Source organism: Grus americana, chromosome 4 (assembly GCF_028858705.1).
Source record: "Grus americana isolate bGruAme1 chromosome 4, bGruAme1.mat, whole genome shotgun sequence".
Lineage (NCBI taxonomy): Eukaryota > Metazoa > Chordata > Aves > Gruiformes > Gruidae > Grus > Grus americana.
In genome coordinates, this window is record NC_072855.1 from 25,107,493 (window position 1) to 25,133,382 (window position 25,890).

At 38.3% G+C, this 25,890-nt stretch overlaps 1 protein-coding gene across 11 annotated transcripts in view; it reads left to right on the forward strand.

The window, feature by feature from the left end:
• Window positions 1-25,890, forward strand: part of TBC1D1 (TBC1 domain family member 1) — a 115,258-nt gene that overhangs the window by 83,650 nt on the left and 5,718 nt on the right. For all 11 annotated transcript variants that reach the window (XM_054823415.1, XM_054823416.1, XM_054823418.1 and 8 more), the window contains 6 exons: window positions 3,768-3,953; window positions 8,363-8,524; window positions 11,408-11,566; window positions 18,469-18,713; window positions 19,161-19,320; window positions 23,626-23,795. In XM_054823415.1, coding sequence (XP_054679390.1) covers window positions 3,768-3,953; window positions 8,363-8,524; window positions 11,408-11,566; window positions 18,469-18,713; window positions 19,161-19,320; window positions 23,626-23,795 — 1,082 coding nt within the window. The remainder of the gene's footprint in view (window positions 1-3,767; window positions 3,954-8,362; window positions 8,525-11,407; window positions 11,567-18,468; window positions 18,714-19,160; window positions 19,321-23,625; window positions 23,796-25,890) is intronic.

Below are 25,890 nucleotides of genomic sequence, written 5' to 3' on the forward strand. Positions count from 1 at the left end.
AATCTCATAAAGGTTTTGAAGGCTGTGCGCTACTTGGATTTTAACACATGGCAGTTTGATTCAGTGGAACGTGAGCTCCCAGTTACGTTCAGTTGAATTACTCTACTGTTTATCTTTGTTTTCTCTGCCAGCCTCCAGATTGTTTGTGCATAGTAATGAAATACTCAGTTTCTTGTTACAGTATTTCTGCTCTTGACTGTTCTGGATCTGGAAGATGGATGGCATGTCTGTCCATCACTCTTGTATATTCATGGACATGGGTTAGTGCTGACTTACCAAATATCTGGTTTTTTACTTTGCTTTGAGGGATTACCTGCACATTCCACCTCCCTCTTTTACCAGCCAAACAGCTGATGCAACTCTGCAAACTTTAGACAAGCCACCTGAGCAGTTAAACAGGTTCATTTTGGTTTCTATACATCCTGCTACATGCCAGCATGGGGATGGGAATGAAGGCAGGTTGTGAATGTGTTGCACTTTATCAGAGTAGACTTTAGACTTTCTGTTAAATGTCCACACGTGATAAGAAGAAAGGAAGGATAGAAAAGGAGCTGCCATTTGGAAGGCAAAATCAAGCCTAGAACTCTTCCACAGAAGAATTAGAGGTAGGGTTCATAATCATAATTGTTCAGCCTATAGAATTTTGTAACCTCTCTGTTTTCTTTTATAGCCTTAAGCATTGTGACTTAAATTTCTTTTCTTGAATACTGATCTTATCAGCTTAGTCAGTAACAGACAAGAAATTTTCAGCCTAAATGGAAGCAGGACCATGGACTTGAGTAATTAATGCTTTGCAGTGTTCAAGTGTGGCCACAGTAAGTTTGATCCCTGGAGGATAAGGAGTAAAATCTCTAGTAAATTAGAAGGTGATATTTTGTTAAGTTGGTACTTGAAGACAAATCCACAAATTTTGCACTGAGAAAGTAGAATGTGCATGTTAAAAAGAGGAAAATTTTAGGTTTGGATATGTTCATTCTTGCTTTAGGAAAGCAATGTGTTTAATCCATTTCCTTCCATGTGTTTTGGCAGCCTGGATTTTTTGCAAGTGGGTAACCATAAACGGTCTCTATAGATAGTCTGATATTTTCTAACACATACGTGCCTACATGCATGCATAAAACCAGAATACATATCTGACTCTAAAGGAGATCCATAAACCACTGAGAGGATGTGTAGGGTGAGAAGAGATTTGTTTCCCCCAAGATGTAAACCTAGTCTAGTGGAGGGTGTCCCTGCCCATGGCAGAGGAGTTGGAACTAGACGATCTTTGAGCTCCCTTCCAACCCAAACCATTCTATGATTCTATGAGGTACATGCATTCTATACTGGATGCTGTAAGAATGTAATAGGAAGTGAATAGACTACAGATAATGTACAGTGGATAAGGGTGTACCTATCTGGATCACTTTTACTTTTTTGTATTCATGTTTGGTGACTGTTGTTGTTAATTCCTCTTTCTTATGGTGATGTTACTTTGTGCATGTAATGCAGCCTTAGAGAAAATGAAAAACTTCCCTTCATGGTATTTTTATTAAGTTTATTATTTTATTTAAGCAAATAAAGGCAGTTCTACCAGCATTATCCTTAAGAGCATTTGGCTTGTAATGTTCTTTAATATGCACTAAGAAAAATTGGCATGAAAGCTACTATATGTACAGAACATTGTTGACAGTATAGTGTGTGTCAAAACCAACAACCAAATCAAAATAATTTTCCTTTAATTTTCAACACAAATTGAGGATTATCAAGTGTGTGTTCTTTCTCTACCTGATGACATTTACCTACACCTCTTTTATAATTACAGATCTTAGCCCACGGAAGTATTTCCATTTACCTGGGAAAAAAGAAAAGAAAAAAAAAGAAAAAATAAAGAAAAAAATTAAATGAATGTTTGTCACATTTTTTTAAGGGATATGGTATAATTAGTTCATTGTATTGATATTTTTCATATCCAGCTATATTTTTGAATGCTTCTGTCAATGTTTCCTACTTCTCTTTGCAACAAATGGTGATTGCCATTAAAATGTCAAATATTTGTCCTTCGCCTAATTCACATTCCCATGAAGTTCATTGTTCTCTGAAATGCTGTAGATGCCCAAAGTATGAGTATCCACACTTATATCGAAAGTGCAAGTTTGTAAAGGTTTAATTTCTGCTGCTAGCTGAAAATGTTGCATTTATTTGTATGTGTATATTTTAGCCCTTGAATTTAATGTGGTAACAGATATATGTTGTATAAGGAAACAGGTGGTTTTGGACCCACCCTATTTGTCTCTGACTCTTTGAGAGGAAAAGATTGACAGTGGCAAAACTTAGAAAAGCAGAAGCCAACAGCTGTGAAAATTTCTATTCTTATTTATTCATCTGAGCTTAGTTGTGTGAGTACCCTTCAACAAACAAGAAAAGAATAGCTGCATATGACCCATCTGAGTCAATATATGGTAGCTTTCTGAGCAGATTCTGAAGGGTTGAAGACCTTCCTATTTTGTTAGTTTGTAGAGATGAGATAATTTGTGTGGGTGTGTGTAAAATTCAAAAACTTTATCACTATGCTAGCCAATGATAAAGAAATGTACCACTGAGCTACCATGCAGAATAATTGTTTCAGGAGTGTCCCTTCTGCAGGAGCTGTTAGAAATAGCATGCACAGATGTACTTGTCCTTGACTGGAGAGTGCGGGGAGTGGTTTTTGTTGCGCTGATTTTAAAGCATTTTCTGGCATGCATAACTGGTCAGCTTGTCCTCGGGGAGACATTTCACAGCCATTCTGTTTGGCTGAAGGAGAAATGCTGTTGCGATGGCTTTCCATTTGGGATTTGGTAGGAAGAGATGGGTGGGTTTGACCATTCATTTTAAAGGTGGTGAATTGAGTAATTTTTCTTCTAGACACAGATTATATCAAAGACTATTGAGCCTTCAGAGAAGCTGTATAAAACAATAAAATTAAGCGATACTGCAGCAGGCACTAAGAAAACAAAGTATAAGAAGTTATGCTTCTTATGTTGAGAACTCGATTAGAAACAGTGCTGTTTACCATTTCTCTAAAAAGAAAAGATTTTTCAATTTGCCTGAGATTTATTTAATGTTCACTCTCTTTTGTAGTGTTTTCAGTCTTATTAGAATTACCTTGCATGCTTGAAAGAAAGATATATTTTGTGGTAGGCCAGCTGTAGCCAAAAGAAAAAGTGTAGGAGGTTATGACATGGTTAAAAATTACAAGTGAGAGCAAACATGTCTTAGGTGCCTCTCTCCCTTTCTGCATGTTTACTTTAAGAACTGGTAATCATCCCATGGTATGGCCTTAGGTGGTGTTGTGTTTGTGCAGTTAAGGGTGTGTGTTTTCTTTGTTAAACACAGTTTAGAGATTATTCTTTAAATTATGTGGGTGCTATATTTGATTTGATCTGCTATTTGAGTCATGCTGGGTTTCAGCTGCAGGTTGTATTTTTGCAGTTTCTCAGACATGCCTTTTCCTTTTTTGTTCTGTCCTTGTAAAGCTGTAATTAGCAAGCCATGGTCTTGGTGTATGGTGCAATGTTTTTATCAGGTTATAGAAAAATAAATGTTCCAGGCTTTGGCCCATATGATTCTTATTCAGAAGCAGCTTGTAAATCTGCTTGAAACTGTCATTTGGGAAACCGTGTTTGGTCCTGTATAGATGTGTGTGTGTATATGTAGACATCTATGTATACGTACGCAATCTTTCAAAATGTGTCCCTTAATCCACCTATTCATCAGTAGTTCACAACAGCTTTTCTCTTTTAAAGATTACTCCGAATTGGGAGAACTTCCACCGAGATCCCCGTTGGAGCCAGTGTGTGAAGATGGCCCCTTTGGGCCAGTGAAAGAAGAAAGGAAACGGACATCCCGTGAGCTTCGCGAGCTGTGGAAGAAAGCCATTATTCAGCAGATACTGCTTCTCAGAATGGAGAAAGAAAACCAGAAGTTACAAGGTTGGTGAAGTTCTTGATTATACCCTACTGCAATACAAGTTCACTTTTTGGTTTGCTCTGTGGCCTTGACAGTGGATTGGACCAAGCCTTAATGAACCATTTTAGGAACATACAAGTAAATCAGTTTAGCAGTATCTCCCTCAGCTCTCATTAGTGTAGGTTACAGTTTACACTTTTTTTTATTACTTCACCTTATTATTTGTTTACTTCATCTTAATTGGTACTCTTCCAGTTTTACCATGGCTGGGGTTTTTTAGCCTGGTGCCAGAAGCTCCTCTGACAAGGAATTCAGCACGATCACTATCACGAACTGAATTCTTTTCTACATTCGCATCCATAGATCATTGTCTAAGCCCTGGTCGTTGCAATGTTCTGTCTAGCCAGTCTTGAATTGAAGTTCTTAAGGAGCTGGTTGTGGACTTCTGTGGGTGCCTGCCTGTGTAGACACACTGTGCAAGCAAGGTTTGTATGGAGTGGTAATGACTTAGATCAGTCAGAATGGTGATGAGAAGGAGCTTGAGAAGCTGAAATTTGCAGTCGTTCTTAATCAAAATTTTTCTGTGGCTGAATGTGTAGCTGCAGCAAATCCATTGTGGTGGCAGTTTTTACACGTGGAATGCAGCTGGTTGAGAATGCACATTTTCTTGTAGCAGCTGCATACAGAATTACAAGTGTTTACCCTTGAGAGCTGCTCCTTTGAACTTATGAATGATAAGGATAGAAATGTTTATCTTCTGGCTGATTTTAGTTATTCAGGAAGGGAGTAGGCACCTGGATCTTCAAGGGGTGAGGTGCCTGGCATGAAAATGGCAATTCTTCTTTGCCTTTGTGTAAACTTGAGGAAGGATTGTCTTCCAGGAAGAAAAATTCTGTAGAGAAAAGGCCAAACTGTGTGAAAAGGTCAGTACACCAAACACGAAATTCTTCTTTAAACTTGGGCTGAGACTCCTGGCTGGTAGTAGAAAACACCTCTCAGACATTGGATATGGCCTCCCAGAACACTTAGCCTGCCTGTAGGCTATTTGCTCCTAGTAGTATAGCTCTCCTATTCCAACCCTGATATCTGAAGAACACCTGATACCTGCATTTCCTAAGAACCCCAGGTGACAGGCATGTTCCCAGCAAAGGTACTTGCTAATCCAGTAAAATAAAATATGGCAATGGATACCAAATGTACAGTGCCCGCGGCTAAGGGGCCAAGACCATCTGGAGAAAGAGGTACTGTTGAGCAATGATCTGTACAATCCCTTCAGCTTAGAGGAGTGCTGTCATAAATGAGCTTCTATCAAGTTGTTCTATTACTTTTTTATTTTTTAATGAGATCTAGCATTTAGAAATAAATTTTCTGTTTCGTACGTTTATACTCCTGATGTTGTTTTTAAATTATCTTGTATTCAAGTTATCTGAATCTACAGCCAAGTTTTTGGCAACTGCAGGACATTAATACCCATAAACATTTTAACAAGTTTAATCAGATGCTTCAATTTTGTCTGCCCAAAAGAAACACTTGCAAAACTGTCACAAATTCATTAAGCATGTCTGAAGCTATTTAGTGAATGAATGAATGAATGAGATGGGTGGTGGCATGACTGAAGACCAAGGCTGTGCAATATGCACCGTGGAGTAAGGAAGTTGTCCTAGGTAGCAGCTGCGTGAAGAGGTCAGATGGTGAGACAGTACTTGAAAAAACAGGTGATATTGGGAATTGGGTAGTGTCAGTACCTAACACAAGCTTCTTGGTAAAGGCATATTCTCTCCTCAGTTCTTGCATGTCACTCCCATTGTCACGTTTTTGCATGTGGCGTAAGAAGACTGAATAAAGCATAAAAGTCTGAAAAGTTGCCAATCACCAGAAAACACTTGTTTGCAAAAGGCAGAACATTGAAAGATTTGTCTGAGTTTGTTTTCATGTAAACTGAAACTTAAATGCCATTTTTATCTTCATACAATCCCACCTGTGGTTTAAGGTTTTTTTGATATTCTAATACATAAATATGTGTATTTGACCTGATGAAAATGTGAAGAAGTTGACAGTTTAGATACACATAATCGCTCTCAGTGTGGACACACAACTTCAATAAAACCATCAGTGCTTGTAATTAAATGGTTCTTGGTTAAACACTGAATATAATCTACAGGGAAAAATCAAAAGCAACAAGAAACCAGGTATAAAAAAAAACACCTAAGGAGTAAAATTAAGCTACAGCTGTCTGTATCAGGATGGGTAAAGCATGTGTCAGTACACGTGCAGCCAAAATCATATTTTAGAATGAAATACACTACTTTGAAAAATAAAAAACTAAATTAGAAAATGTCAAAATGAAATACTATGAGGTCCAGATCTTGCAAACACTTAGGTAACATCATAAATCACATGAATAACCTCACTGGATGAAATTGTTCACGTGTGAAAGCAACTACAGGATAAGGAGGTAAGGTGGACACTTCCCAAATATAAACAGTTCTTTGCTTTTTCCATTTTTAAAATCTAGAATCTTGTTTTAGCCACTGGAAGTACAGGACAAGCTAACCCTTTGTGAATGCCAGAATTTGATAACCTAAAAAACCTTAATTGCAGATACAGATGTCAGAACAAGATGAACTTAGTGTGTTGGCTATTTTAAGGTCATTATGAGCCATGTAAATATCAGGTGATTTTTAACTGTTTAGTAAATTTATATAAACAGGTTGAACATACAAACAATGGAGAGTTAAACTAACAAAAGATAAGATCCTTTTAACATAGATTGTCTCAAGACTGTAATGCCACAGGAGTGTGATTTTTGTGAGTTCATACTGTGAAATCAGCAAAAGTAGCAGTAGGCTTATGATGCGTGGCAGAATGGCCTCAAAATGAGTGTGTCTTATTAGCATTACAGTAATGCCTTGTCACAACAATGAAGTACTGTGAATACATCATAGCAACTTAATTAAAAATCATGGTCACTTCATAATACACTATTTCATAAACGTGATTCCAAATAACGTTATTTGTAATTTGCTCAATGGATGTTACTGAGGAGCAGTATTTTTTAATATTTGTTTAATACTACAGAATGTTGTCAGTCCTTTATGTCTTTTAAACCTGTGCTCTGCTCATTTTGGCAAGTAGAGAGCTGCTGACCATATCCCAGGACTCTTGTCCTGGAACTAGGTCCGTTGAGTCCTCAGCCACATTACAGCCCAGTTAAAAAACTGAAATACCTATTTTGTTAAATTCTCTATAGACTTACCACAGTCTATGTCACTCCTTAGTGCTCTCTGTAGCCTTGTCTCGGTTTCCTTATAGCATTTTCTTTCAGCATCCCTTTTAGGGATAGATGTCTGAACTCTTTCTATCTCATCTGCACTGCACCTTTTTTTCTCCATTTGAGCTGAAAGACCTCTTCTGTTTTTTCGGTCTTGTGACCTGCACAAATTTATCCACTGTCCCAAAAGGTCCTTTATTATTTAGTTTACATTAATGCCATTAATAAACCCTTTTTTCCAGGTACATTCTAGTACTAAAAAGCCACCACAAAAACAAAACTTAAAAGCTTTGCCAGGAGTCCCTTTGAAATTCTCGCTCCACTTCTAAACTTTGGAATTAACGCTCAGCTACAGAATTTGTTTTCATTTTTGCCATGGTTCTTTGATACTTTCGCAGCTATTAATTTTTTTTTAATCCCTTATACACATGAAGATACAGTGCAGTAGTCTCATAAATTGTAATTAAGAAAATCACCAATACTACAGTGCACCTCTTTTTCAGGTGCTCTGATGATATAAAATGTCTTATTTAAGCCTGAGTTATGCATTGACCCTTGTTCTGATTTCTTCAGTAGAGACTTAGAGCCTCATGTATATATAGTGTTTATAGGCCTATTTGTGTTCAGAGTTCTGAAATTTTCTATACTTGAACTTTCCTTTTTATGTAGTCTATAAAAATGGACATGTGAATAATCGCCTTTAAAGTATTTTTTAACTTTGTCATTATTATTATGGAGCTGTATGCATAAGAAATAGATTATTGGATTTTTATTTTTATTGGTGGATATTTATATTTATTTGGTGTACTTCTTCTGCACTAATTTTTTTTTAAGAGCTTGGAAATTGAAAAATCCTGTTAGGAAAATCTTGTGTTTATTTCATTGGTTATCGTCTCTCACATTTCTTCAGATTTAAGAGTTGACTAGCTCTAAGAAACTTAATTTAACAGGCCAAACATAGTAAATATCATGTATAATATCTTAAAAAAAAAAAACCAAACAAAAAAACCCCCAACCAAAATCACAAAAATTTAAACATGTAATATTTCAGAATTAATAGGGTTTAATTTTAGGTGGATTGCATGATGAAGTTCTAAGTTAAATTAATGTATTTTACAAATAGTAAACAGTATTAACCGGCACATTCATATCACTTCCTAGCTTCAGAAAACAATTTGCAGAACAGACGTCTGAAACTTGACTATGAAGAAATCACACCATGCTTAAAAGATGTAACTTTGATTTGGGAAAAAATGTTGAGTACACCTGGAAGGTCAAAGATTAAATTTGATGTGGAAAAAATACACTCTGCTGTTGGGCAAGGTAAGCACGGTTTGTTATTTTGAGTTGTTGAAATGCGTGTAAATTGTATTAGAAGAGGAATAGGGTGACCTCTTCACCACTCCTTATGACCAGATTCTCACTGGAGTTGTTACTCAGGTTGCTGACTAAACAAGTAACAACATTCCGTATCTTCATGGTTATGCAAATGCTAGTAACATTCCCTTTCACTAGGAGCTCCAATTGTATGACTGGAGTTAAAGTACTTGGCATTCATTTTTGAATAACATTTGTCCTTACAGGAGAGTTGTGTATTATCTCAATCTATTACAATTGTTGCAATCTGATCTTATAAATTAAAAGTTATAATTATAAGAAAAAAGCCTGGATAATGCCAAAGAAGTGACTGTGTAAAAAAAACTGAAGAAACTGTCTGCACTATTATCTGGAAATTCTCTGTTCCAGCATGGGTAGTATGTGTGTATACAAACAAATAAATGGGTGTCTTTGTAGAACTGCCTTTTTTCTGAGTTCAACAACGCATTGTACCTGCAAACACCACTTACACGCTTACTCACAACTGCAGGGCTGAGCAACCAGCCCCTCCCTCTACTGCATTGAAAGTAATATAACCTAAAGAAGTTTTTTAAATGTTCTAAGAAATTGGATTATTGCTCAATGTTATTTGGTGCCATGGCTGGACCCAGAGGCCTTATGCTCAGTGCTGTATGTAGCCAGTGGTAAAGATGGCTACTCCAAGGAGTTTTTGATAGTTCTATACAAAGCTTTCCAATGTGTAAAGGATGTCTGAAGAATTCACCACTAGCAGATGTTTAATGTTTTAAATATTGCACCTGCCTATATGTAATTATTCAAGCAAGTTAAACCAAATCGTCCATTTAAGATGAGTAGGTACATCTAGAGTTCTAACAATATCAAATGCCCCAAGCACAAATCTTTCTTTATAAGGAAAGCTCATTATCACAGGTCTCCTTCCGTTTATGTAAAGGGCTCTGTCCAGTCAATATTTGAGCATGAGAAAAACTTGGTTTCTGTTGATAGTCCAGAGATGCTGGCCTGTATTAGAGGTCAAAATAAAACTTAAGAAACTTGGAGTGATGCAAAATAAGTAAGTAAATAAAGCCCCACTTAGTGGATTGCTAATAAGAAGCACATACAAGTAGCCAGCAGATGGGGAAAGTATCCCTAGCTCTTGATGCTATTACTATATTCTGTTCTCTAGAGCCCAGGTGTGTCAAACCAGAGTTCGTAGTTCTTTCATATATATGCAGAAATGAAAAATGCATTTAAATTGAGTTTAGCAAGTTTTAGTTTAGGCCAAAACCATTAAAAATAACTTGAGTAAGCAAGGCAAACAGGTAAGAAATGCAGGTTTCAATGAGCATGGGGCTTAAATTAGGATAACAAATATGTAGTGTTGACCTATAATCTACACTGTAGTAGATGTTTAAATATAGTGCATCTTTCATTTAGGAAGTAGTAAACTAAGTATTTTACATGTACAGTGCAGCATACAGGATAAACTTAATATCAGACTACTTCCTTATAGAGAATTTTAATTAATTTGTAATTTTGCAGCTGTAAATATGCACTATTAAGCAAGTTCTATGCTATGTGACACATTCAACCTCACTGAAGCTAATGGGATTTTAGATGTGTATCTGAAGGGAAACCTGGCTCATTCAGTGTCTGAAACAGCACTTTCTCTCACTGTTTCATGTTGGAGACTTTTTGATAATTGGGTTTAAGTTCCCTAAAGTAATTTACACAAACACTCTCTAAATACATTGGTGATGTGAATTCAAATATTATACATTTCTACTAGCATTTCATTTTCAAGCAATTGTCTCTGGATTACGATAGTATAGTAGAAATAAGTGTTGCAGAGATAAATTCATATGCTTTTGTGGTTATATGAGAAAAGGCAGTGAAATTGCTGTAATATGTTTTGTTATTTTTCCATGTAAGTTGTATGCTTGAGTCAATTTTGATTTCTCCTACTGTTGTTTTCATCTGTATGTTACATATACACCAAAAGAAGAAAGCAGTCCAAAAAGCTTCAAGCTATGAGTTACTTCAATATCTGGTTCCAGTACATCATGGATTAGATGGAATAGTGTATTGATCTCTTGTGTAGATGATTTAACAGTGCCAGTCTTGTGCTAAATAAAGTATGCATGTAACAGTAATCTTTCTGTTACTTTCAAAGCTTTGCAAATAGATACAAATAAAGACTACCATTACCTATGTGAAATAGTTAATTAGCATCATCCTTTTTTATAGAGAAAGAAATTGAAGCTTTAAAACATTTTTTTTACATGTACCAGTCATTCAGCAAATCAATAGCAAAACCAGAAATGCAATATTTGCTGTCTGATTATCTGCCTTCTATTGTAGTCTCTAGATCACACCTCACTTGATTTTACTTCCAGTATGTGTGCATCCTACCTTCCTAAAACTTCCTCCTAACAACAGTGTCAGTGCTATATTAGTGAAAAGTGTTAATTATTTCTATTGCAGTGCTTTATTGTGTACTTTACATGGAAAAATGGGAGATAACCATATAACTTTTCAGAGACAAGTATTGCAGTTTTTGCTGCCTCTTCTAGTACTTTTCAGACTGGATGTAAGTGGTAACCTTAGTCTTGGGCAGCTCACCCTGTTCCTCCCTTAAATCTCTTCTGTTAAGATGCTGATGTCTTTTATTCGTTGAGGAAGCATAAGCTCTGTAGTTTGATCTGCTTCTATGGTCTACTGGAGATAGCAGATACGGATCTAGCAAATAGGGATCTGCTTGCATGTCTAGCAGATATGGATCTTCAGTTCCTCAATCCTGTTAGTTCAACTGTAGCTGAACCCTCAATAGGAGTACACATTACTGTTTTAATTACTTTATTCTCTCAGGAGTACCACGTCACCACCGTGGGGAGATCTGGAAGTTTCTAGCAGAGCAATACCATCTTAAACATCAGTTTCCAAGTAAACAACCACCAAAGGACACACCTTATAAAGAACTCCTAAAACAATTAACTTCCCAGCAACATGCAATACTTATTGACCTAGGTAAGTACAGTAGTAATCTGAAATTAAACTAAGGGCTTTATGATCTCTGGAAGAGATTTAAATTAAAGAAGGTAATGCACAAAAAGCCTCTCACCATTTAATATTAGGTTGTTGGTAAGAACTGCTTTTAATCTTGTATAAGTGAGAGCTATTAGTTGACACCATTAGGAAAAATGCAAAATCTGCATTTCAAGCACAGAGGTCCTTTGCAACATGTGGTAATAAGAGATTGCTAGATGTAATTGTACTGCATCTGTACTTCAGATATTGGCAGTGAACTCCACAGGCCTGTGGAATACAAATTGCCAAGAAAGGAACTCAATATGTAAGTGCAGACTGTTGAATAACATGTGCTAATCATTCCTGATGTCCGCTGTTTGCTGCCTCTGTTAAACACTTTTACTTGAAAGAATGTAGAAGTTTTGGTTTTTTGCTTTTTTCTCCTCTTTTTTTTAAATGGGTAGTTGCTAGCAGCTGGTATTTTTACTTGTATTAAAACAATTATGAAAGAAGCTCTTTTTAATAATAAAAAAGTGCTCTTTTTAAGGCAGGTTATTCACACCTAATTCACTGCCTAATTTTGAGCAGTAGCTGGCTCCTGATTTAGGGACAGTGAATTGGTCTCTGGAGGCACATACACTATTTGAGTTTAGTAGAGAGGTTAGGAATCAAGGCTTTTAAATTTCAAGTAACTGGTAGGTGGGCTTCAGGCAGACTTTTGGTCATCTTCAGTAGAGATTTCCATTTTCCCCTCACATTTATTGTTCAAAGCTCAAAAAGTTTTTCCTAGTATCAGAAGGAAACATGAGAAAGGAAATCTAAATGGAATTAAAAGATTGTTTAGGGTAGGAGCAGAAGTGATTGCTCCAGATAATTGTGAAAGAGTAATCTTCATTTACCTCGAAATATTATGCAATTCTTAACCCTTCCCTTTACTTTTCCTGGTCCTCTTCCTTTTTCACTTTTTGTTCCCTTGTGTGAGATTGTCTTAACTGATTGCTAGACTAAGATGGTAACGAAACCCGGGAACATTTAATAAGACCAAAAGTCAGTATGCTCTGTAAGATGTGGATCAGCATTAAACACGTTTATTGTCTCTGGTTGCTGCTGCTCCCAGATGGTTTTGTTAAGGTCTATATCAGTACCAGCAGCCTCTCCATCTCAGAAGGTACCATGAGTCAGCCATTTGTTTCATAGACCTCACAGAGGTACTTTTTGGCATCCCCTCTCTCCTCCCCTCTTCCCTCATGAAGACTGTTACCTTTTCTCTCCAGTCCTGCCCCCAAGGAGCACATGACTGCTCCTCAACTGGGTTAAGTATTCTGTGGAATCTGTTGCAGTCATTAAAGCATTTCTAACATGACAGTAATTATTCAAATATATGTGATTGTTGAGTCAGACGTTCACATGTCTAACCTTTACCCTGGCAAAAATATTTATGTTTGAATGTAAGCCATCTAATGCAAGTTTTTAACGCCCCATTGGTACATGGCTGAATTGGAGGTTTTTACAGATAATCCACAGATGATCCTCATGAATAAATGGTTGTGGATATTTTTAAAGATACTGTTCTCTCCTCCTTCAGATGCTTCAATTCAGTTTATTGTCTTGGAAAGCAGGAGCTGGTGTTTTTCCAAGGGGATCCCAGCTCTTGTGTGTGGGATAATCCTTTGCTAACTCAGTGTTCATTATGCTATTTCATAATAAAGGAGAAAACTAATAATTTCTTCCAGCACGTAATAGAATTTAGAAAAGGCTTGTGTTGTGGGGTTTTGGTTTGGGGCTGAGGAGTTGTGGGGCAATTTAAGAGGTCCATAATCACTAAGTTTGATTAAATGAATTTGCCATGACAAACTCTATCAGGGGAAGTTGTGCACTGCAAGTAACCAAATGTCATGTGTTAGAATGATAAAAATTTACGGGAAAATCTGTACTTGGTTTGATCTGAATGATTAATACATATTGTATTATTTTCACTTATGTCTTTTCTGTAAAGTAGTAGTACAGAGTTGTCCCATCACACACTGCTCTTTATAACTACTCAAACAGTCTTTGAGTATTTTTAATTGCAAATGAAAGGCTATACCCCCTTTCTTCCACATGGAAGAACTGCCTTATGAGGGAGCATCTATACCCAGAGCTGTCCAGGGGGCACCTATTTCTTAATAACTCAGTGTGCAGACTATCTTCAGCATATAGTGAACTATGAGATTTGTCAAGTTTAGATGGTGACCTAAACTTTATATAGTAAATGAGAATATTTTCTCCTTTCTTTTGCAACACTTGGTAAAGTGAGTCAAAATATCAAGGCAGTGCATAGAAAACAAGAATGTGGTGGAACTGGTGTGTTTCTGCAGAAACTGGTGTGAGCCGAGGTGGGGAGGGTGATGGTCGATGCCACCTTCGCTTTCCTCAACTTGACAGGCCTGCCAGGTTTAGACCTGGCACTGGGGAAGTGAGTAACACTCCAAGGAGCCTTAATGCCAGCTGGGAATAAGCAGTTCCAATGTAGGTAAATTGCTTCCCTCCGGACTTTGGCACACCAGTTCTAGGAATTCCCCTGGATGGCACAGCACCAGAAGCAGTCTTTTGTTTTGGAGAGAGGCATTTTTGTGCAACCAGAGATCATTTTGGTAGCAAGTACCCATCAGTCAAGTCAGGTACCTGGTGTTGATGCCCCTGGCAATGAACATTGGGATTCTGTTGCACTGAAGTGCCGTAATAAGGAGTGAATAGTTTGGGCTGGATTAGTGAATTGAACACCTTCAGCATAGGGGAGAGGGGTGGGACAACTCCTGGACAGTAGGGAGCACAGTTTGTTTGGCTCACACCGCAGATTGGGGCTTGCTGGCTCAGCAAGCTGTTCATGTTTTCTGCCTGGTTCTGCACACAAACACTTTCTCATCCTAGCCGCATGCTCTGCTTGTAGAAACAAATGAGTGCATGTGTTGGCAAATCAGTAACGGCATGGTGGTTTTCATGCAAAGTGTTGTTTTTGCGGGGGAGTTACTTGCTAGCCCAGTAGCTGAGGGAAGGATTGGGCCCTATTATTTCAGTAAGTTGAAACTAGGAATCTGAAGACTTCAGTGATTCATGTTGAAGTAGAGTAGAGCTGCACAGTAACAGACAGCATAACTGGATAGGCAGCTAGAAAGAATTTGCATGTTCTGACTTGTGTTTCTTCAGGCTATCAAAAGCATTTCTCTTAAGCAGATCTTTAAGAATCCTTCTGAAAGCACGCACTTTTTGCTTGAGAGAAAAACCTATGTTCTTGCAACGTATGGTTAAAATATTAAAAAAACTTTCCCAAATTAAGCTAAATAGGTCTTGCTAACACAGTATAAGCCAAACCCATAATAGTATTGCTCACACTTAGTTGAATCAATGCATCTTCAGCTGTAAAGAGTGCTTCCTGAGAGTGAAGACTGCAGTGTGCATCTGGATGCAGAGGGTAAGGTACAGCAGCCACTTGCCTGGCCCAGTTTATGTGTCACAGTGCTATTTCATTACCTGGCCAAGAACAAAGCCACAATTACCTGAAGGCTTTTTTGTGTGTTTCCTTTTGTGGCCCCACCTGCACAAACACTGCAGTCACTTGGGATTTCAGGTCCTGAACACCAGAGTCATGTTCAGTAAATGATTTCATCTCTCAATAAGGTAGGGTAAACTAACTTCCAGATGCTATCAGTGTAGGAAACCACTGTACTCATCACTGGGTGTTTGCTGAACACAGCAGAAAATTATGTTTTGCTTTATTACACTTCTAAAATATAGTAGTAGGTACTTTCTCATTCTGGTGCTCTTGAGGCATCACAGTTCATTTACACTCTCTTGAGCAGGGCCAGAAGTTGTTTGTTCCTAAGTAGAAGCTAAAATTCTTAGTTAAGTCATCACCAAGGCACTCAGAAACAAATCAGCTTGTGAGTTTAGCAGTTCTGCTCCTCCTCCTCCATTTAGTGTTTTTTTAGAACTTCTTTGTTTTTTTTTTTTTTTATTCTTGCTCAGCTTGTAACTTTTCTTCCTGACTTGTATGAAAGGAGCCTTGCTGCATTACTGAAGCAGTACAGGTCTGCCTTTAGGCTGTGTTGTAATAACTTGTCATTCAGGCAGAGGATTTCTTTGCAAAGGAACACAACCTCCTTCTCATTTGGAAGCTAGAAATATTTCTTCTGTAATGTTCAGCTCTGTGACGGCCTGGCCAGAGGAGACCTGCTCAGACACTGAATGTCAGTGTCCCCTGTGACAGGCCAGAGCAGCTACCAGATGGCAGAAGGACTCTGCCCTGGGCTTTGTCTTCTTGAAACAGGAGCTCTGATGTTATCTGGCAGCACAGCAGCATTCCAGGAGTGAAAGGGCGGGGTCCTCTTTAACAAGTGGGACTGAAAAACAAGCTTCACTTAATACTAGAACAAAAGAAGTATTCAAATTTCTCCTCTGTTGAGGTATTTCACAGGGGAAAGCTGATAGGGGGAGGGTTTTTTCCTAGAAAAGAAAATATTCCCTTTTGGAAACTTTTTATAAAAAAATCTTTAGAAGTGAAGTCTTCAATATCTCTGTTCACAGCATCACAGAATGGTTGAGATTGGAAGGGAGCTGTTGAGATCATCTAGTCCAAACCCCTGCTCAAAGCAGGATCATTTAGATTAGGTTGCCCAGGATGATGTTCGCTCAGATTTTGAATACGTCCACAGATGGAGACTCCACAAACTCTCTGGGCAACTTGTGCCAGTATCTGGGCACCCTTACAATAAAAAAAAAAAAAGGGGGGGTTTTTTCTCTTATGTTCAGGTGGAATTTCCTGTATTTCAATTTGTGCCCATTGCCTCTTGTCCTGTCAGGGGACACTGCTGAGAAGAGCCTGGCTCCCTCGTCATTCCTTCCCACTGCATATTTGTGCATATCGATAAGATGCCCCTGAGCCTACTCTTCTCCAGGCTGAACAGTCCCAGGTCTATCAGCCTTTCTTCATAAGAAAGATGCTCCAGTCCCTTCATGATCTTTGTGGCCTTTTGCTGGATTCTCTAGTATGTCCCTTTCTCTCTTGTACTGGGGAGCCCACAGCTGGACGCAGCACTCCAGGTTTGGCCTCACCAGTGCTGCGCAGAGGGGAAGGATCAACCCCTCAAACTGCTGGCAATGCTCCTCCTAATGCAGCCCAGGATACCATTAGTCCTTCTTTTCTGCAAAGGCAGACTGGTGGCTTGTGTTCTTCAACCTGGCAACCTCCAGGACCCCCAGATCCTTCTCTGCAAAGCTGCTTTGCAGCTGGGTGACCCTCAGTGTGTATTTGTACCTTGGGTTATTCCTCCTCAGGTGAAGGACTCTGCACTTCCCTTTGATGATTTTTCATGAAGTTCCTGTCAGCCGATATCTCCAAGCCTGTCGAGGTCCCTCTGAATGGCAGCACAGCCCTCTGGTGTAGCAGCCTCCTGGTTTTGTGTCATTTGCAAACTTGCTGAGGGTCCAGGTCGTTAATGACCATCCCTAATAAGGGGTCAGCTAGAACAAAGGCTACAGGCACCATGTCTTCAAGGGCAGTGCTGAGGAGAGTTGGTTAGAAGCTGCCAGAGCTACTTTTACCACAGTCTAAGGCTTGCCTGCCAGCAGCAGCACCATCAGGTTGCCAGGAGAACCCTGGCCATCCTGGGCAAAGTGTCCAGATGCTCAAGAAGAACTCAAGCAAAGTCCAGAAACTGCTGCACAAAGTGCCGTGTCTGTTGGCTGCCTCTGTTAGCTACACTCTCATATAATATGTATATAGTATATATATAGAGAGAGCATATATCACAGCACATACGTAGTTACATGATTCTTGATATTGTAAGGGCTGTAGAAAAAAAAAAAGACATTTTGAGTTTTTACTTGCTGAGTAAATATTATGGGTCAAACTGATTGTGTAAGTTACTTAGTTGGATTAGTTTGTTTTAAGGACATGTGGCCCCAGGTCTGTATGAAAATTTACAGATAAGCCAGTCTGGGGTGGAAGTTGTTGTCTTGTTCCAGAACTGAAGAACTGGAAATGGCTCAATTGTAGTCCTACAGCTCTGCAATTAGTATAGTTTACCTTAGGCTGGGATTTAAAGACATGTAGGGAATAGATCCAAAGCCCATTGCTACCAAAAGTTTTGCTCCCACAACTGACTCCCACTCTTGAAGCATTTGTCACTTGTGCTGGTGCTCATGAAACGCCTCCTGGAGCTGACACAGCTGAGTGACAGGGGCAGAACAACTAACCCCGTATAAAAGAGGATTTTTCTGCCAGGTTAGTGAACTGGATCAGCTCATGGAAGTCTGAGCTTCATGCTGCAGGAAAGGAGGAAGGACCTGTAAGACTGGGAGGGACCAAGGCAAGGAGGGCGGTAACAAGACATTTACTGCAAACAAAGACAAGAAGAAAAGAGCAAGGGAAGGAGCCCCAACCCAGAGAACTCAAATGTTCTAAGTCTGTGTCTGTATCCTAACAGTTGTCTAAAAGCCAACACTTTTTAATCAAGAGGACTGGGTGAGTCATTGAGACACTGAGTAGAGTCTCCCACTATTAGAGGCAACTGTCCCCTTATAAGGCCTTTAACAAACTGATCAAGGGCCAGTCTTAAGAACAAATTGCTGAGCTGTTCCAAACAACAGACTGTCCCCATCCTGGAGCCTGTCTTCTCTGACAATTGCTAAGTTAACTTTGTCACTACTGTAACAAAACCAATCAGAGAAGCCCTTATCTGTAGAGTATGAGTCAATAGTTCTGTATTGTTAACTTCCTTGTGGTCTTCCTGAAGGTTGACTCAGAATCTACCTTTCAGAAGAATCTACCTTTTGAAAGACTGATTAATTTGATAATGTGGCAAGTATTGTTGGTTTGCTTTTTTTATTTTTTAGTTTGTCACTAACTTCAGCTCTTTTCACAGGACGCACATTTCCAACCCATCCGTATTTCTCAGCACAGCTGGGAGCTGGGCAGCTGTCACTCTACAATATTTTGAAGGCCTATTCGCTTCTGGACCAGGAAGTAGGATATTGCCAGGGCCTTAGTTTTGTAGGAGGAGTTTTACTACTTCATATGAGTGAAGAAGATGCTTTTAAAATGTTAAAGTTTCTTATGTTTGACATAGGCCTGAGAAAACAATATCGTCCTGACATGACAATTTTACAGGTATGATTTAAATTTTTTCTAATAAAAGGATGCTAATGTTAAAGAATAATAATGCAATATAGATAGCATTATCAAAATCTGCACCTGAAGTTAAATTCAGCTCTCAAAAATGATGGAGGATAATCTGGGAAAAGAATACATCATTTTAAATGCACTAGTTTCAAATAAAAAGACTACCAGGGAAACTATGAAAGCTATAAATAGGAAGAATTCTGTTATGTCTTGTATGAGGTTCAAATGACCCTGCAAATGAACCTGTCATAGGCTTACAGGTGACCCATCCTGGGCCTTTTAGGTGTCTTCTGAGTATTTCTTCACACAATTCTGTCCAAACATCAACTGACCAATATCTTTCACTGTTTCCAATCAAAGTGTGAAGCGTGGACTTTGCTGCTATGAGTGTTAGAACATGTTTATCTTTAGTCTCTTTGTTCTTATTCCATGCAGATCCAGATGTATCAACTGTCTCGACTTCTTCATGACTACCATCGAGATCTCTATAACCACCTAGAGGAACACGAGATTGGCCCCAGCCTCTATGCTGCTCCCTGGTTTCTCACCATGTTTGCCTCCCAGTTTCCCCTTGGATTTGTAGCCAGAGTGTTTGGTAATTCTTCGTAAAACTTTTATCTGTTCTTTTTGAAGGTTTATGTTTGGAATCCTGTTATTAGGAACAGCATTATTATCCAACCTGTTTCAGACACCCAGGAGAAATATTCTACTTAGTGCTGATGAACAGAACAAGAGCGATCATCTTACGGAGCATATAGTATTTGCAGTAAAATTGAAAGAGAGAGGAGGAAAGCATATGGCAATCCCAGACTGTCCTGTCTTTTGATCCTTGTTGTTACCTTTTCCCACCCTGCAACCACTTGTAGAGAGGATGTAAAATTTGATGCCATGAAAGCATGGTGTTATGACAATGGCATTTCAACAATAACAGTTAGTTTCAGGCTGAGAAGAGATGTAACAGAGGCATCATCTGAGAAATATATCCATTTTACTCCATTACCATTGTTTCTAACAGTGTCATTGGAAAATTGTTTTGAGGGTTATGTTTTCAAAACACAGACAGAGATGGCCCTTGCAGTTTAATCATGGATTTACTCTGCAGAAACATGGAGCTTTCAAACTAGTGCTCTCTATCAGTACAATTTTAGCCTGACTGATAATCTCACTTTCTGAAAATGTTTGGAAGCATATGGGGTTTAGGCTCTAAAGTCACTTCTGTTACCTATTTTTAGAATCTACAGAAGTGAAGTTCTCTTTTCTAATTAAATTCAAAATAAGAATTTACCTTGATGCTATCTTATGGATGTATGTTTCATAAATTAATTGTTTAGTATTTGAGAAGATGCTTTATTTCCTTTTCAGTTGTTTGTTTTTCAGTTTCATTATGTGGTACTGGATCTTCCATGAGGAGCAGGGTGGATTGGAGCTTCCCCTCAATTCCTCTCTTCTAATGAGAAGCTATTTTCATTTTCCTTAGTCACTCTCACTTAAGAGATGTAATGAAGCAATTATTTACTAGAGTATTAATATTGACACTGACTTAAAAAAATTATAGTCTCATCTACCACAATAACAAATAATGAATATAGATTCCAAGAAGAGCCATCAAGAATCTAGTCCTGTTTCTGTTTAAGGACATGCCAAAAGTAGTGCTAGAAGAAATCCTAGTGAAAAGAATGGTGTATAGTTAAGTAGAACTACTTCTCCTGTGATTAGCATCTACCTCCAGAGAAAACAGCATTTATTTTTTTTTTTCTGGAACAGTTCAACATAGGCTAATGTACATTGACAAGTATCTAGCCGACAGTAATCATCTGTAGGAATTAAATGAAGTGCTGTATGTGAGTGTCATATACTGAGGTTATAATCAGTTCATCTTTCACTTAATCATTCATAGTATTGTATATGATAAGAAGAGTCTTTGAATTGGACAATTGACTGTAGCGAGAGTATCAAGGTGCCTTGTGTACCCAGTGTATTTGGATTTCTGCCTTAATACACAGATTAGTATTTTATCTGTCATTGGAGGATTATAGGGCTTTCAAAAGCAAGGATTTCACATTAGAACAGAAGGCATAGATACATGATCTTCGCAAGACTGATTTTAGGTCAAGAACAGAAAAGCATGTGTGACTGAAACTGTCACCTCTTAAAAAATCTCTGAATGTTTTTTAAAGAGAAAGTCCCACATGACCAGCACTTGCAGTTTTTAATGTTTCACAGTATTTAGTAATTTCCTTAAAACAGTGTTTACTTGAACTATGTAAGTCAAGAACATTGGACATTCTTTTAAATTAGAAAGTAAAGTCTCATCTTCGTCCATGCTAAAGACTCTGAAACACAACTGCAAACCTAAAGAAGGCTAGAGTTGTCACTTTGCTAGTGACTGTCGTTGGCAGCATGGCATGTTAGGATCCAGCCAGTTCTGACCCATATGTTCACACACTTTTGCAGAACATATGTGCATTTTCATTGCTCTCTTATTAGAACCCTTGGGATGAAAGATTGTTGCCTTTTGATGTTGAAGTAACTCACCTCTAGGTGAGGAAGAGTGACTAGGAGAGACTACTTACTGAGACTGTAAGATTGCACTGCCATTTTCTAATGTGGTATCTGAACCCTGGATACCCGAGTCCCACTGCTATTTAATAATATAATTGTTACAGACTACTTCCTTTAGATTTCCATATAATATGCTTTTTGCAAGCATCTTACAAGCAGTATGTAAAAGTGGGCTAGAAAGAAGTTAACCCAAAGACTGTTTTATGAGTCAAATAGCAAAACTCCTTTTTACCTTTTAATTATCTGTCCAAACTTTCAACACTTCTCCTGTGCAGGATCTAAGGAAAATACAGTGTTAGAAAGATGTGCTCTTTAATACCCCTATTTACTTACTAATGGAGGAGACTTGGTAGAATAATGTTTGTTTCAAGACTGTACATAAAACTTGATTTATTTTTTTTTTTTAAATCCTGTAGGCTGCCAGTCATGCTGACATTAATTTGGGTACCTTCACTGTACTGTGGTTGGCTGGCAGCCCACTTAATGGGAACCATGGGGAGCAGATAACAAACAGGTCTTTGTTAAGTACTTGCTATTTTTAATGAGAGAGGGATTTCAGCCATATATGACCCGCTCAGCTCATACTGATGTTCGTTAACAACTTATAGGTCACATTGAGTTACTCTACATGTTTTTATGGGGCAGGTGCTGAATCATAAATATGCATTATTTTCAGCTCTGTTTTTTTCACTTTGTGTTTCCTTGCTGTTCTTCAGCATCCCCTGTCCTAATATAGAGCTTTCCATATAAAGCATTTTCCCATAGTTTTCAGTTTCAATAGAGAATTGAGGCAGATGCCTACTCTGTTACCACTTTTCAGTCATTCCTGCCTTTGGACTTCACATTGAATCAGAGTTGAAAAATTTTACACCACTTTTAGGACAAATGGCAGCAAAGTGCAAGATTTATGGTTAGTTATTACTTGTGCTTTTCTTTCTCAGAGAGAGAGAGAGAGAGAAAAAGAAGTGAAATGAGTTATGGCTTCAACATTACAGGCAAAAGAACACAAGGGGAATTTCATTCTGATACAAATTCGGAGAGGTTGCTTTTACTAAGAAAGGCAGTTAGCCAGTGTTTTCATATGTTCTTTACTACATCAGAGATACCTGTGGTTTTGCTAGTAGTTGTTTCTCTTACTGTGTGGTGGGTTTTTTTCTCTCTCTCTTTCTTCTTTTTTTTTATCATTAACACACACTGTTTGTTTGGCATCATTGTGCTACTTCATAAATGATTGTGACTTCATTCAGAGCTTTAAATACAAGGAAGGAAAAAAGCAAGAGAGCAGCTTTTTAAAAATAAAAATATATTTAGGAAATATGGAATAAACCCACAGTATCTTCTCATCCTTTTCCACCTCCAACAGTATTGTTTCATGTATTAGATGCTTTTGCCTGTAGTGAGTCCCTCAATAAAACCAGGAATAGATTCTAAGTTATAATAGCAGGAAAGCCAAATGCAGGGTAATGCTGTTTATACTGTGGACAGATGGGTTTGTGAAGATGGGTTTCTTGTCTGATGCTTTCATTGCATCAGTCTTCTATTTCCTCTGTAAAGACATAGGCAATTTGTAAAGGAAAAGAAAAAGAAGTTGCATTGAAAGGTCACTATATACTGTGGTTTCACTGTGCCTGAATGTATGCCAGGTGCTGTCATTGCAGGGCCACCTGCAACATTAATGCTTAAGCTGTATTGCTATGATTTCAGGGCACTTATTAGTGAATAATTAAGAATATTAACATCAATGGTTGAGACACATACTAAAAATAAGCACATGCACATGAATCATGAGGCTGCTGGGAAGTGTGCATTTAGCCTCATGTGCTCAACATTGTATTACTGAGATTTTGTAGCTTTCTCCACCAGATGAGAAAAGAACAGAATTTCAGATCTTCAGTTTGTGTATCAGGTGTAGTTTTTGCCTGTTGTGTTAGGATTTTTAAATGGCATTGGGATTGGAATTGTATCCAAATTCAGATTCCCATGAACACCTCAAAAGAAAATAAGCCCACAAAACTATTACACACACAAAAAGTGGCAACACTGACAAACTTGACTGACTTGGTTTATTGTGTACTTAGCTTAAATTTGAATTGGTTTTTTGGATGAAAACTCAATAAATAAATGAATAATTGATTGTGTTAGTCAAGTGTGCTATTCACAGTAATAATCTTGATCCTACAAAACTTCTAAAGCCATAGCCACAGTAACAAAAGTACGTGTCTGGCAGAGTATATGTAGCCTCCAGATCACCCCTATGAGAAGTTGTTGTCCTTGGACATTTTACTGTTTTAATATTCTTGTCAAAAGATGTACTCTATTTTTTTCTTTGTTTTCACAGATATGCTCTTTCTTCAAGGATCAGAGGCCATATTTAAAGTGGCTTTAAGCCTTTTGGGAAGCCACAAGCCCTTGATTCTGCAGCATGAGAACCTAGAAACTATTGTTGATTTTATTAAAAGCACTCTCCCCAACTTGGGTTTGGTACAGATGGAAAAGACCATTAGTCAGGTATGAAATAATCTAAACATATGAGTAGTATGCGAAGAAATGCTCTTTTTAACAAGTTCTTGACAGAAAAACCACAACAGTGTATCATGTTACTTCAAGCTGAGAATTCTGTTGTTGTAGTTCTGAAGATGTTGAAAGCTTTCGGAAGCATGTGACTTATATAGTACCTCTGTATTCATACATCTACATGTTGGTTATCGTCATTTTATGGAGTCTTTAATGAAAACGAATTTACTTTTTTTTTTTAAGTGTGTTTAATGGCTGTTCTTGGCAGCAATATTATAGCCCATACACAGTGCATTCCACAAAAGCAGCAGCAAGGTGGGCTAAAAACCTTCTGAGTTTTCTGTCTCCAAACAATCTTGTTCTCCAAGGCTCATTCAGAAGCAAAAATTGACTTACAAGAGCATCACAAATGCTGACCTTACTTAATGAAATTAGAAGCCTCCCTACGTTGACTGTATCTATACTGGCTTTGTGGTGCAGGTTCAGTATGTTACAACAGTGCCTTTGTATTTCTGCCAGGAGTACATGGAGCAGTCCAGTCTCTTGCAGTGACTGTAGACAGCAAAAATGGGGAATCCTTGATATACTTTTCTAAATGGCAGACAAGGAAAATGATGCAATATTGCTAAGCTCGCAGAAGGCTCCAGATGATAACTATGGGATTTGAAAAAATTGCAAATTATTGCAGTTAAGGGTTGCCTGTTTAGAAACCCTAACTGTTACACTTGACATCTGATTTGCAGCAGGCAAATTGAAGATGGGTTTTAGCCTAATTTTCTGAAGGCCTTTTGTGGTCTAAAATATGGAGGGTGTGCTGCACAGAATTGCAAATGCCTGCCACTCACCCTGGGCTGAAGGAGATCTGCCTATGGCTTGATAAAGAAAGCAGGCAGCAGTACTACAGTACTGCTGCAGAATGATTGCGAGGGTCTCCTTTGTGATCCCAGTCAGCAAAGCTTCCAGGGGACATGTGCTCAAATTAGGATCAGAAAAATTGCTTCTAGTGCTTACTATCAAAGGAAGGAGGGAAGAACTGGAAAGCCTGTGTGAGGGGAAGGAAAGCAAGCGATTTCTAGGGAGCAGAGGGGATCATATGTTATCAGCTGGGTTGAAAGCCTAGAGCGCATAGCTCTGCAGAAAACCATTGTCTTTGAGCAGAAAGAGGGAGAGATACTCTGTTTAGGCAGCTCTGCTCTAAATTTAAAGTGGGCAGGTAGAAGTGAGTTGAAGGGAGAGCAGTCCCCCTGCTTTGATCAGGGCTGCCTCTGAAGAGAGCAGCTGTTTGACGAGCCTTGCTGTCCATACACAGCTCCTGAGCTAATCCCCGTCCTCCTCACACCTTCTGCAGCGTGGCCTTTGGTTTACATCGCCTAACGTGCCTTCAGTTAGCTAGTTTTCGAATCAAGCTTTTGATTTGCCTCATGTTTCCCCCCTTTCAGATCTGATACTCTGGGTATGACAGCAGGGATTTCCCTCCCTTCTCAAGACCACAGAGGCTAGAAGTGGCAGAGGTCATGAGAGGACCTAGCATTCTGCCCCACTGAATTGCACCATTTGTTTTATTGAAATTTCAACAGTGTGTGTTCTCCAGAGATGCTCAGATCTACAAAAAATGAAAGTTCCATATGTGTAACCAAATTCAAATTAAAATTGTAATTCAGTCTTCCATACTTAGATGCTCAATATGTACGTTTCTGCTGCTATACAAATATGAGAGATTTTTTTAATAGCATATGTGACAGGTGTTGGAAACATTTCATAAACTGAAGTTTTCTTCAACTATAAACAACAGTTAAAGTTTTGTAGACAAAGCAGGTAACTAGGAAATAATTCTTGTTATTTCAACAGGTATTTAAGATAGGATTTGATATTTGATGAGTTTTTAAAAGGAATAAAGTACAGGAGGTTTAAAAATAAAGAATAACCCTTGAACTTCTATTGTTGGGCTATTTTCCAGATGCATTTTTAAATCAACTTTTGTTTTTATTATGTTCTGTGATTGGCATGCTTGTGCTTTTAATTTACCACCTTCTTCACTGCTTTCAGAGGAGATAACTAGCTCAGGGACATTAGAGTCATATTCCCTGAA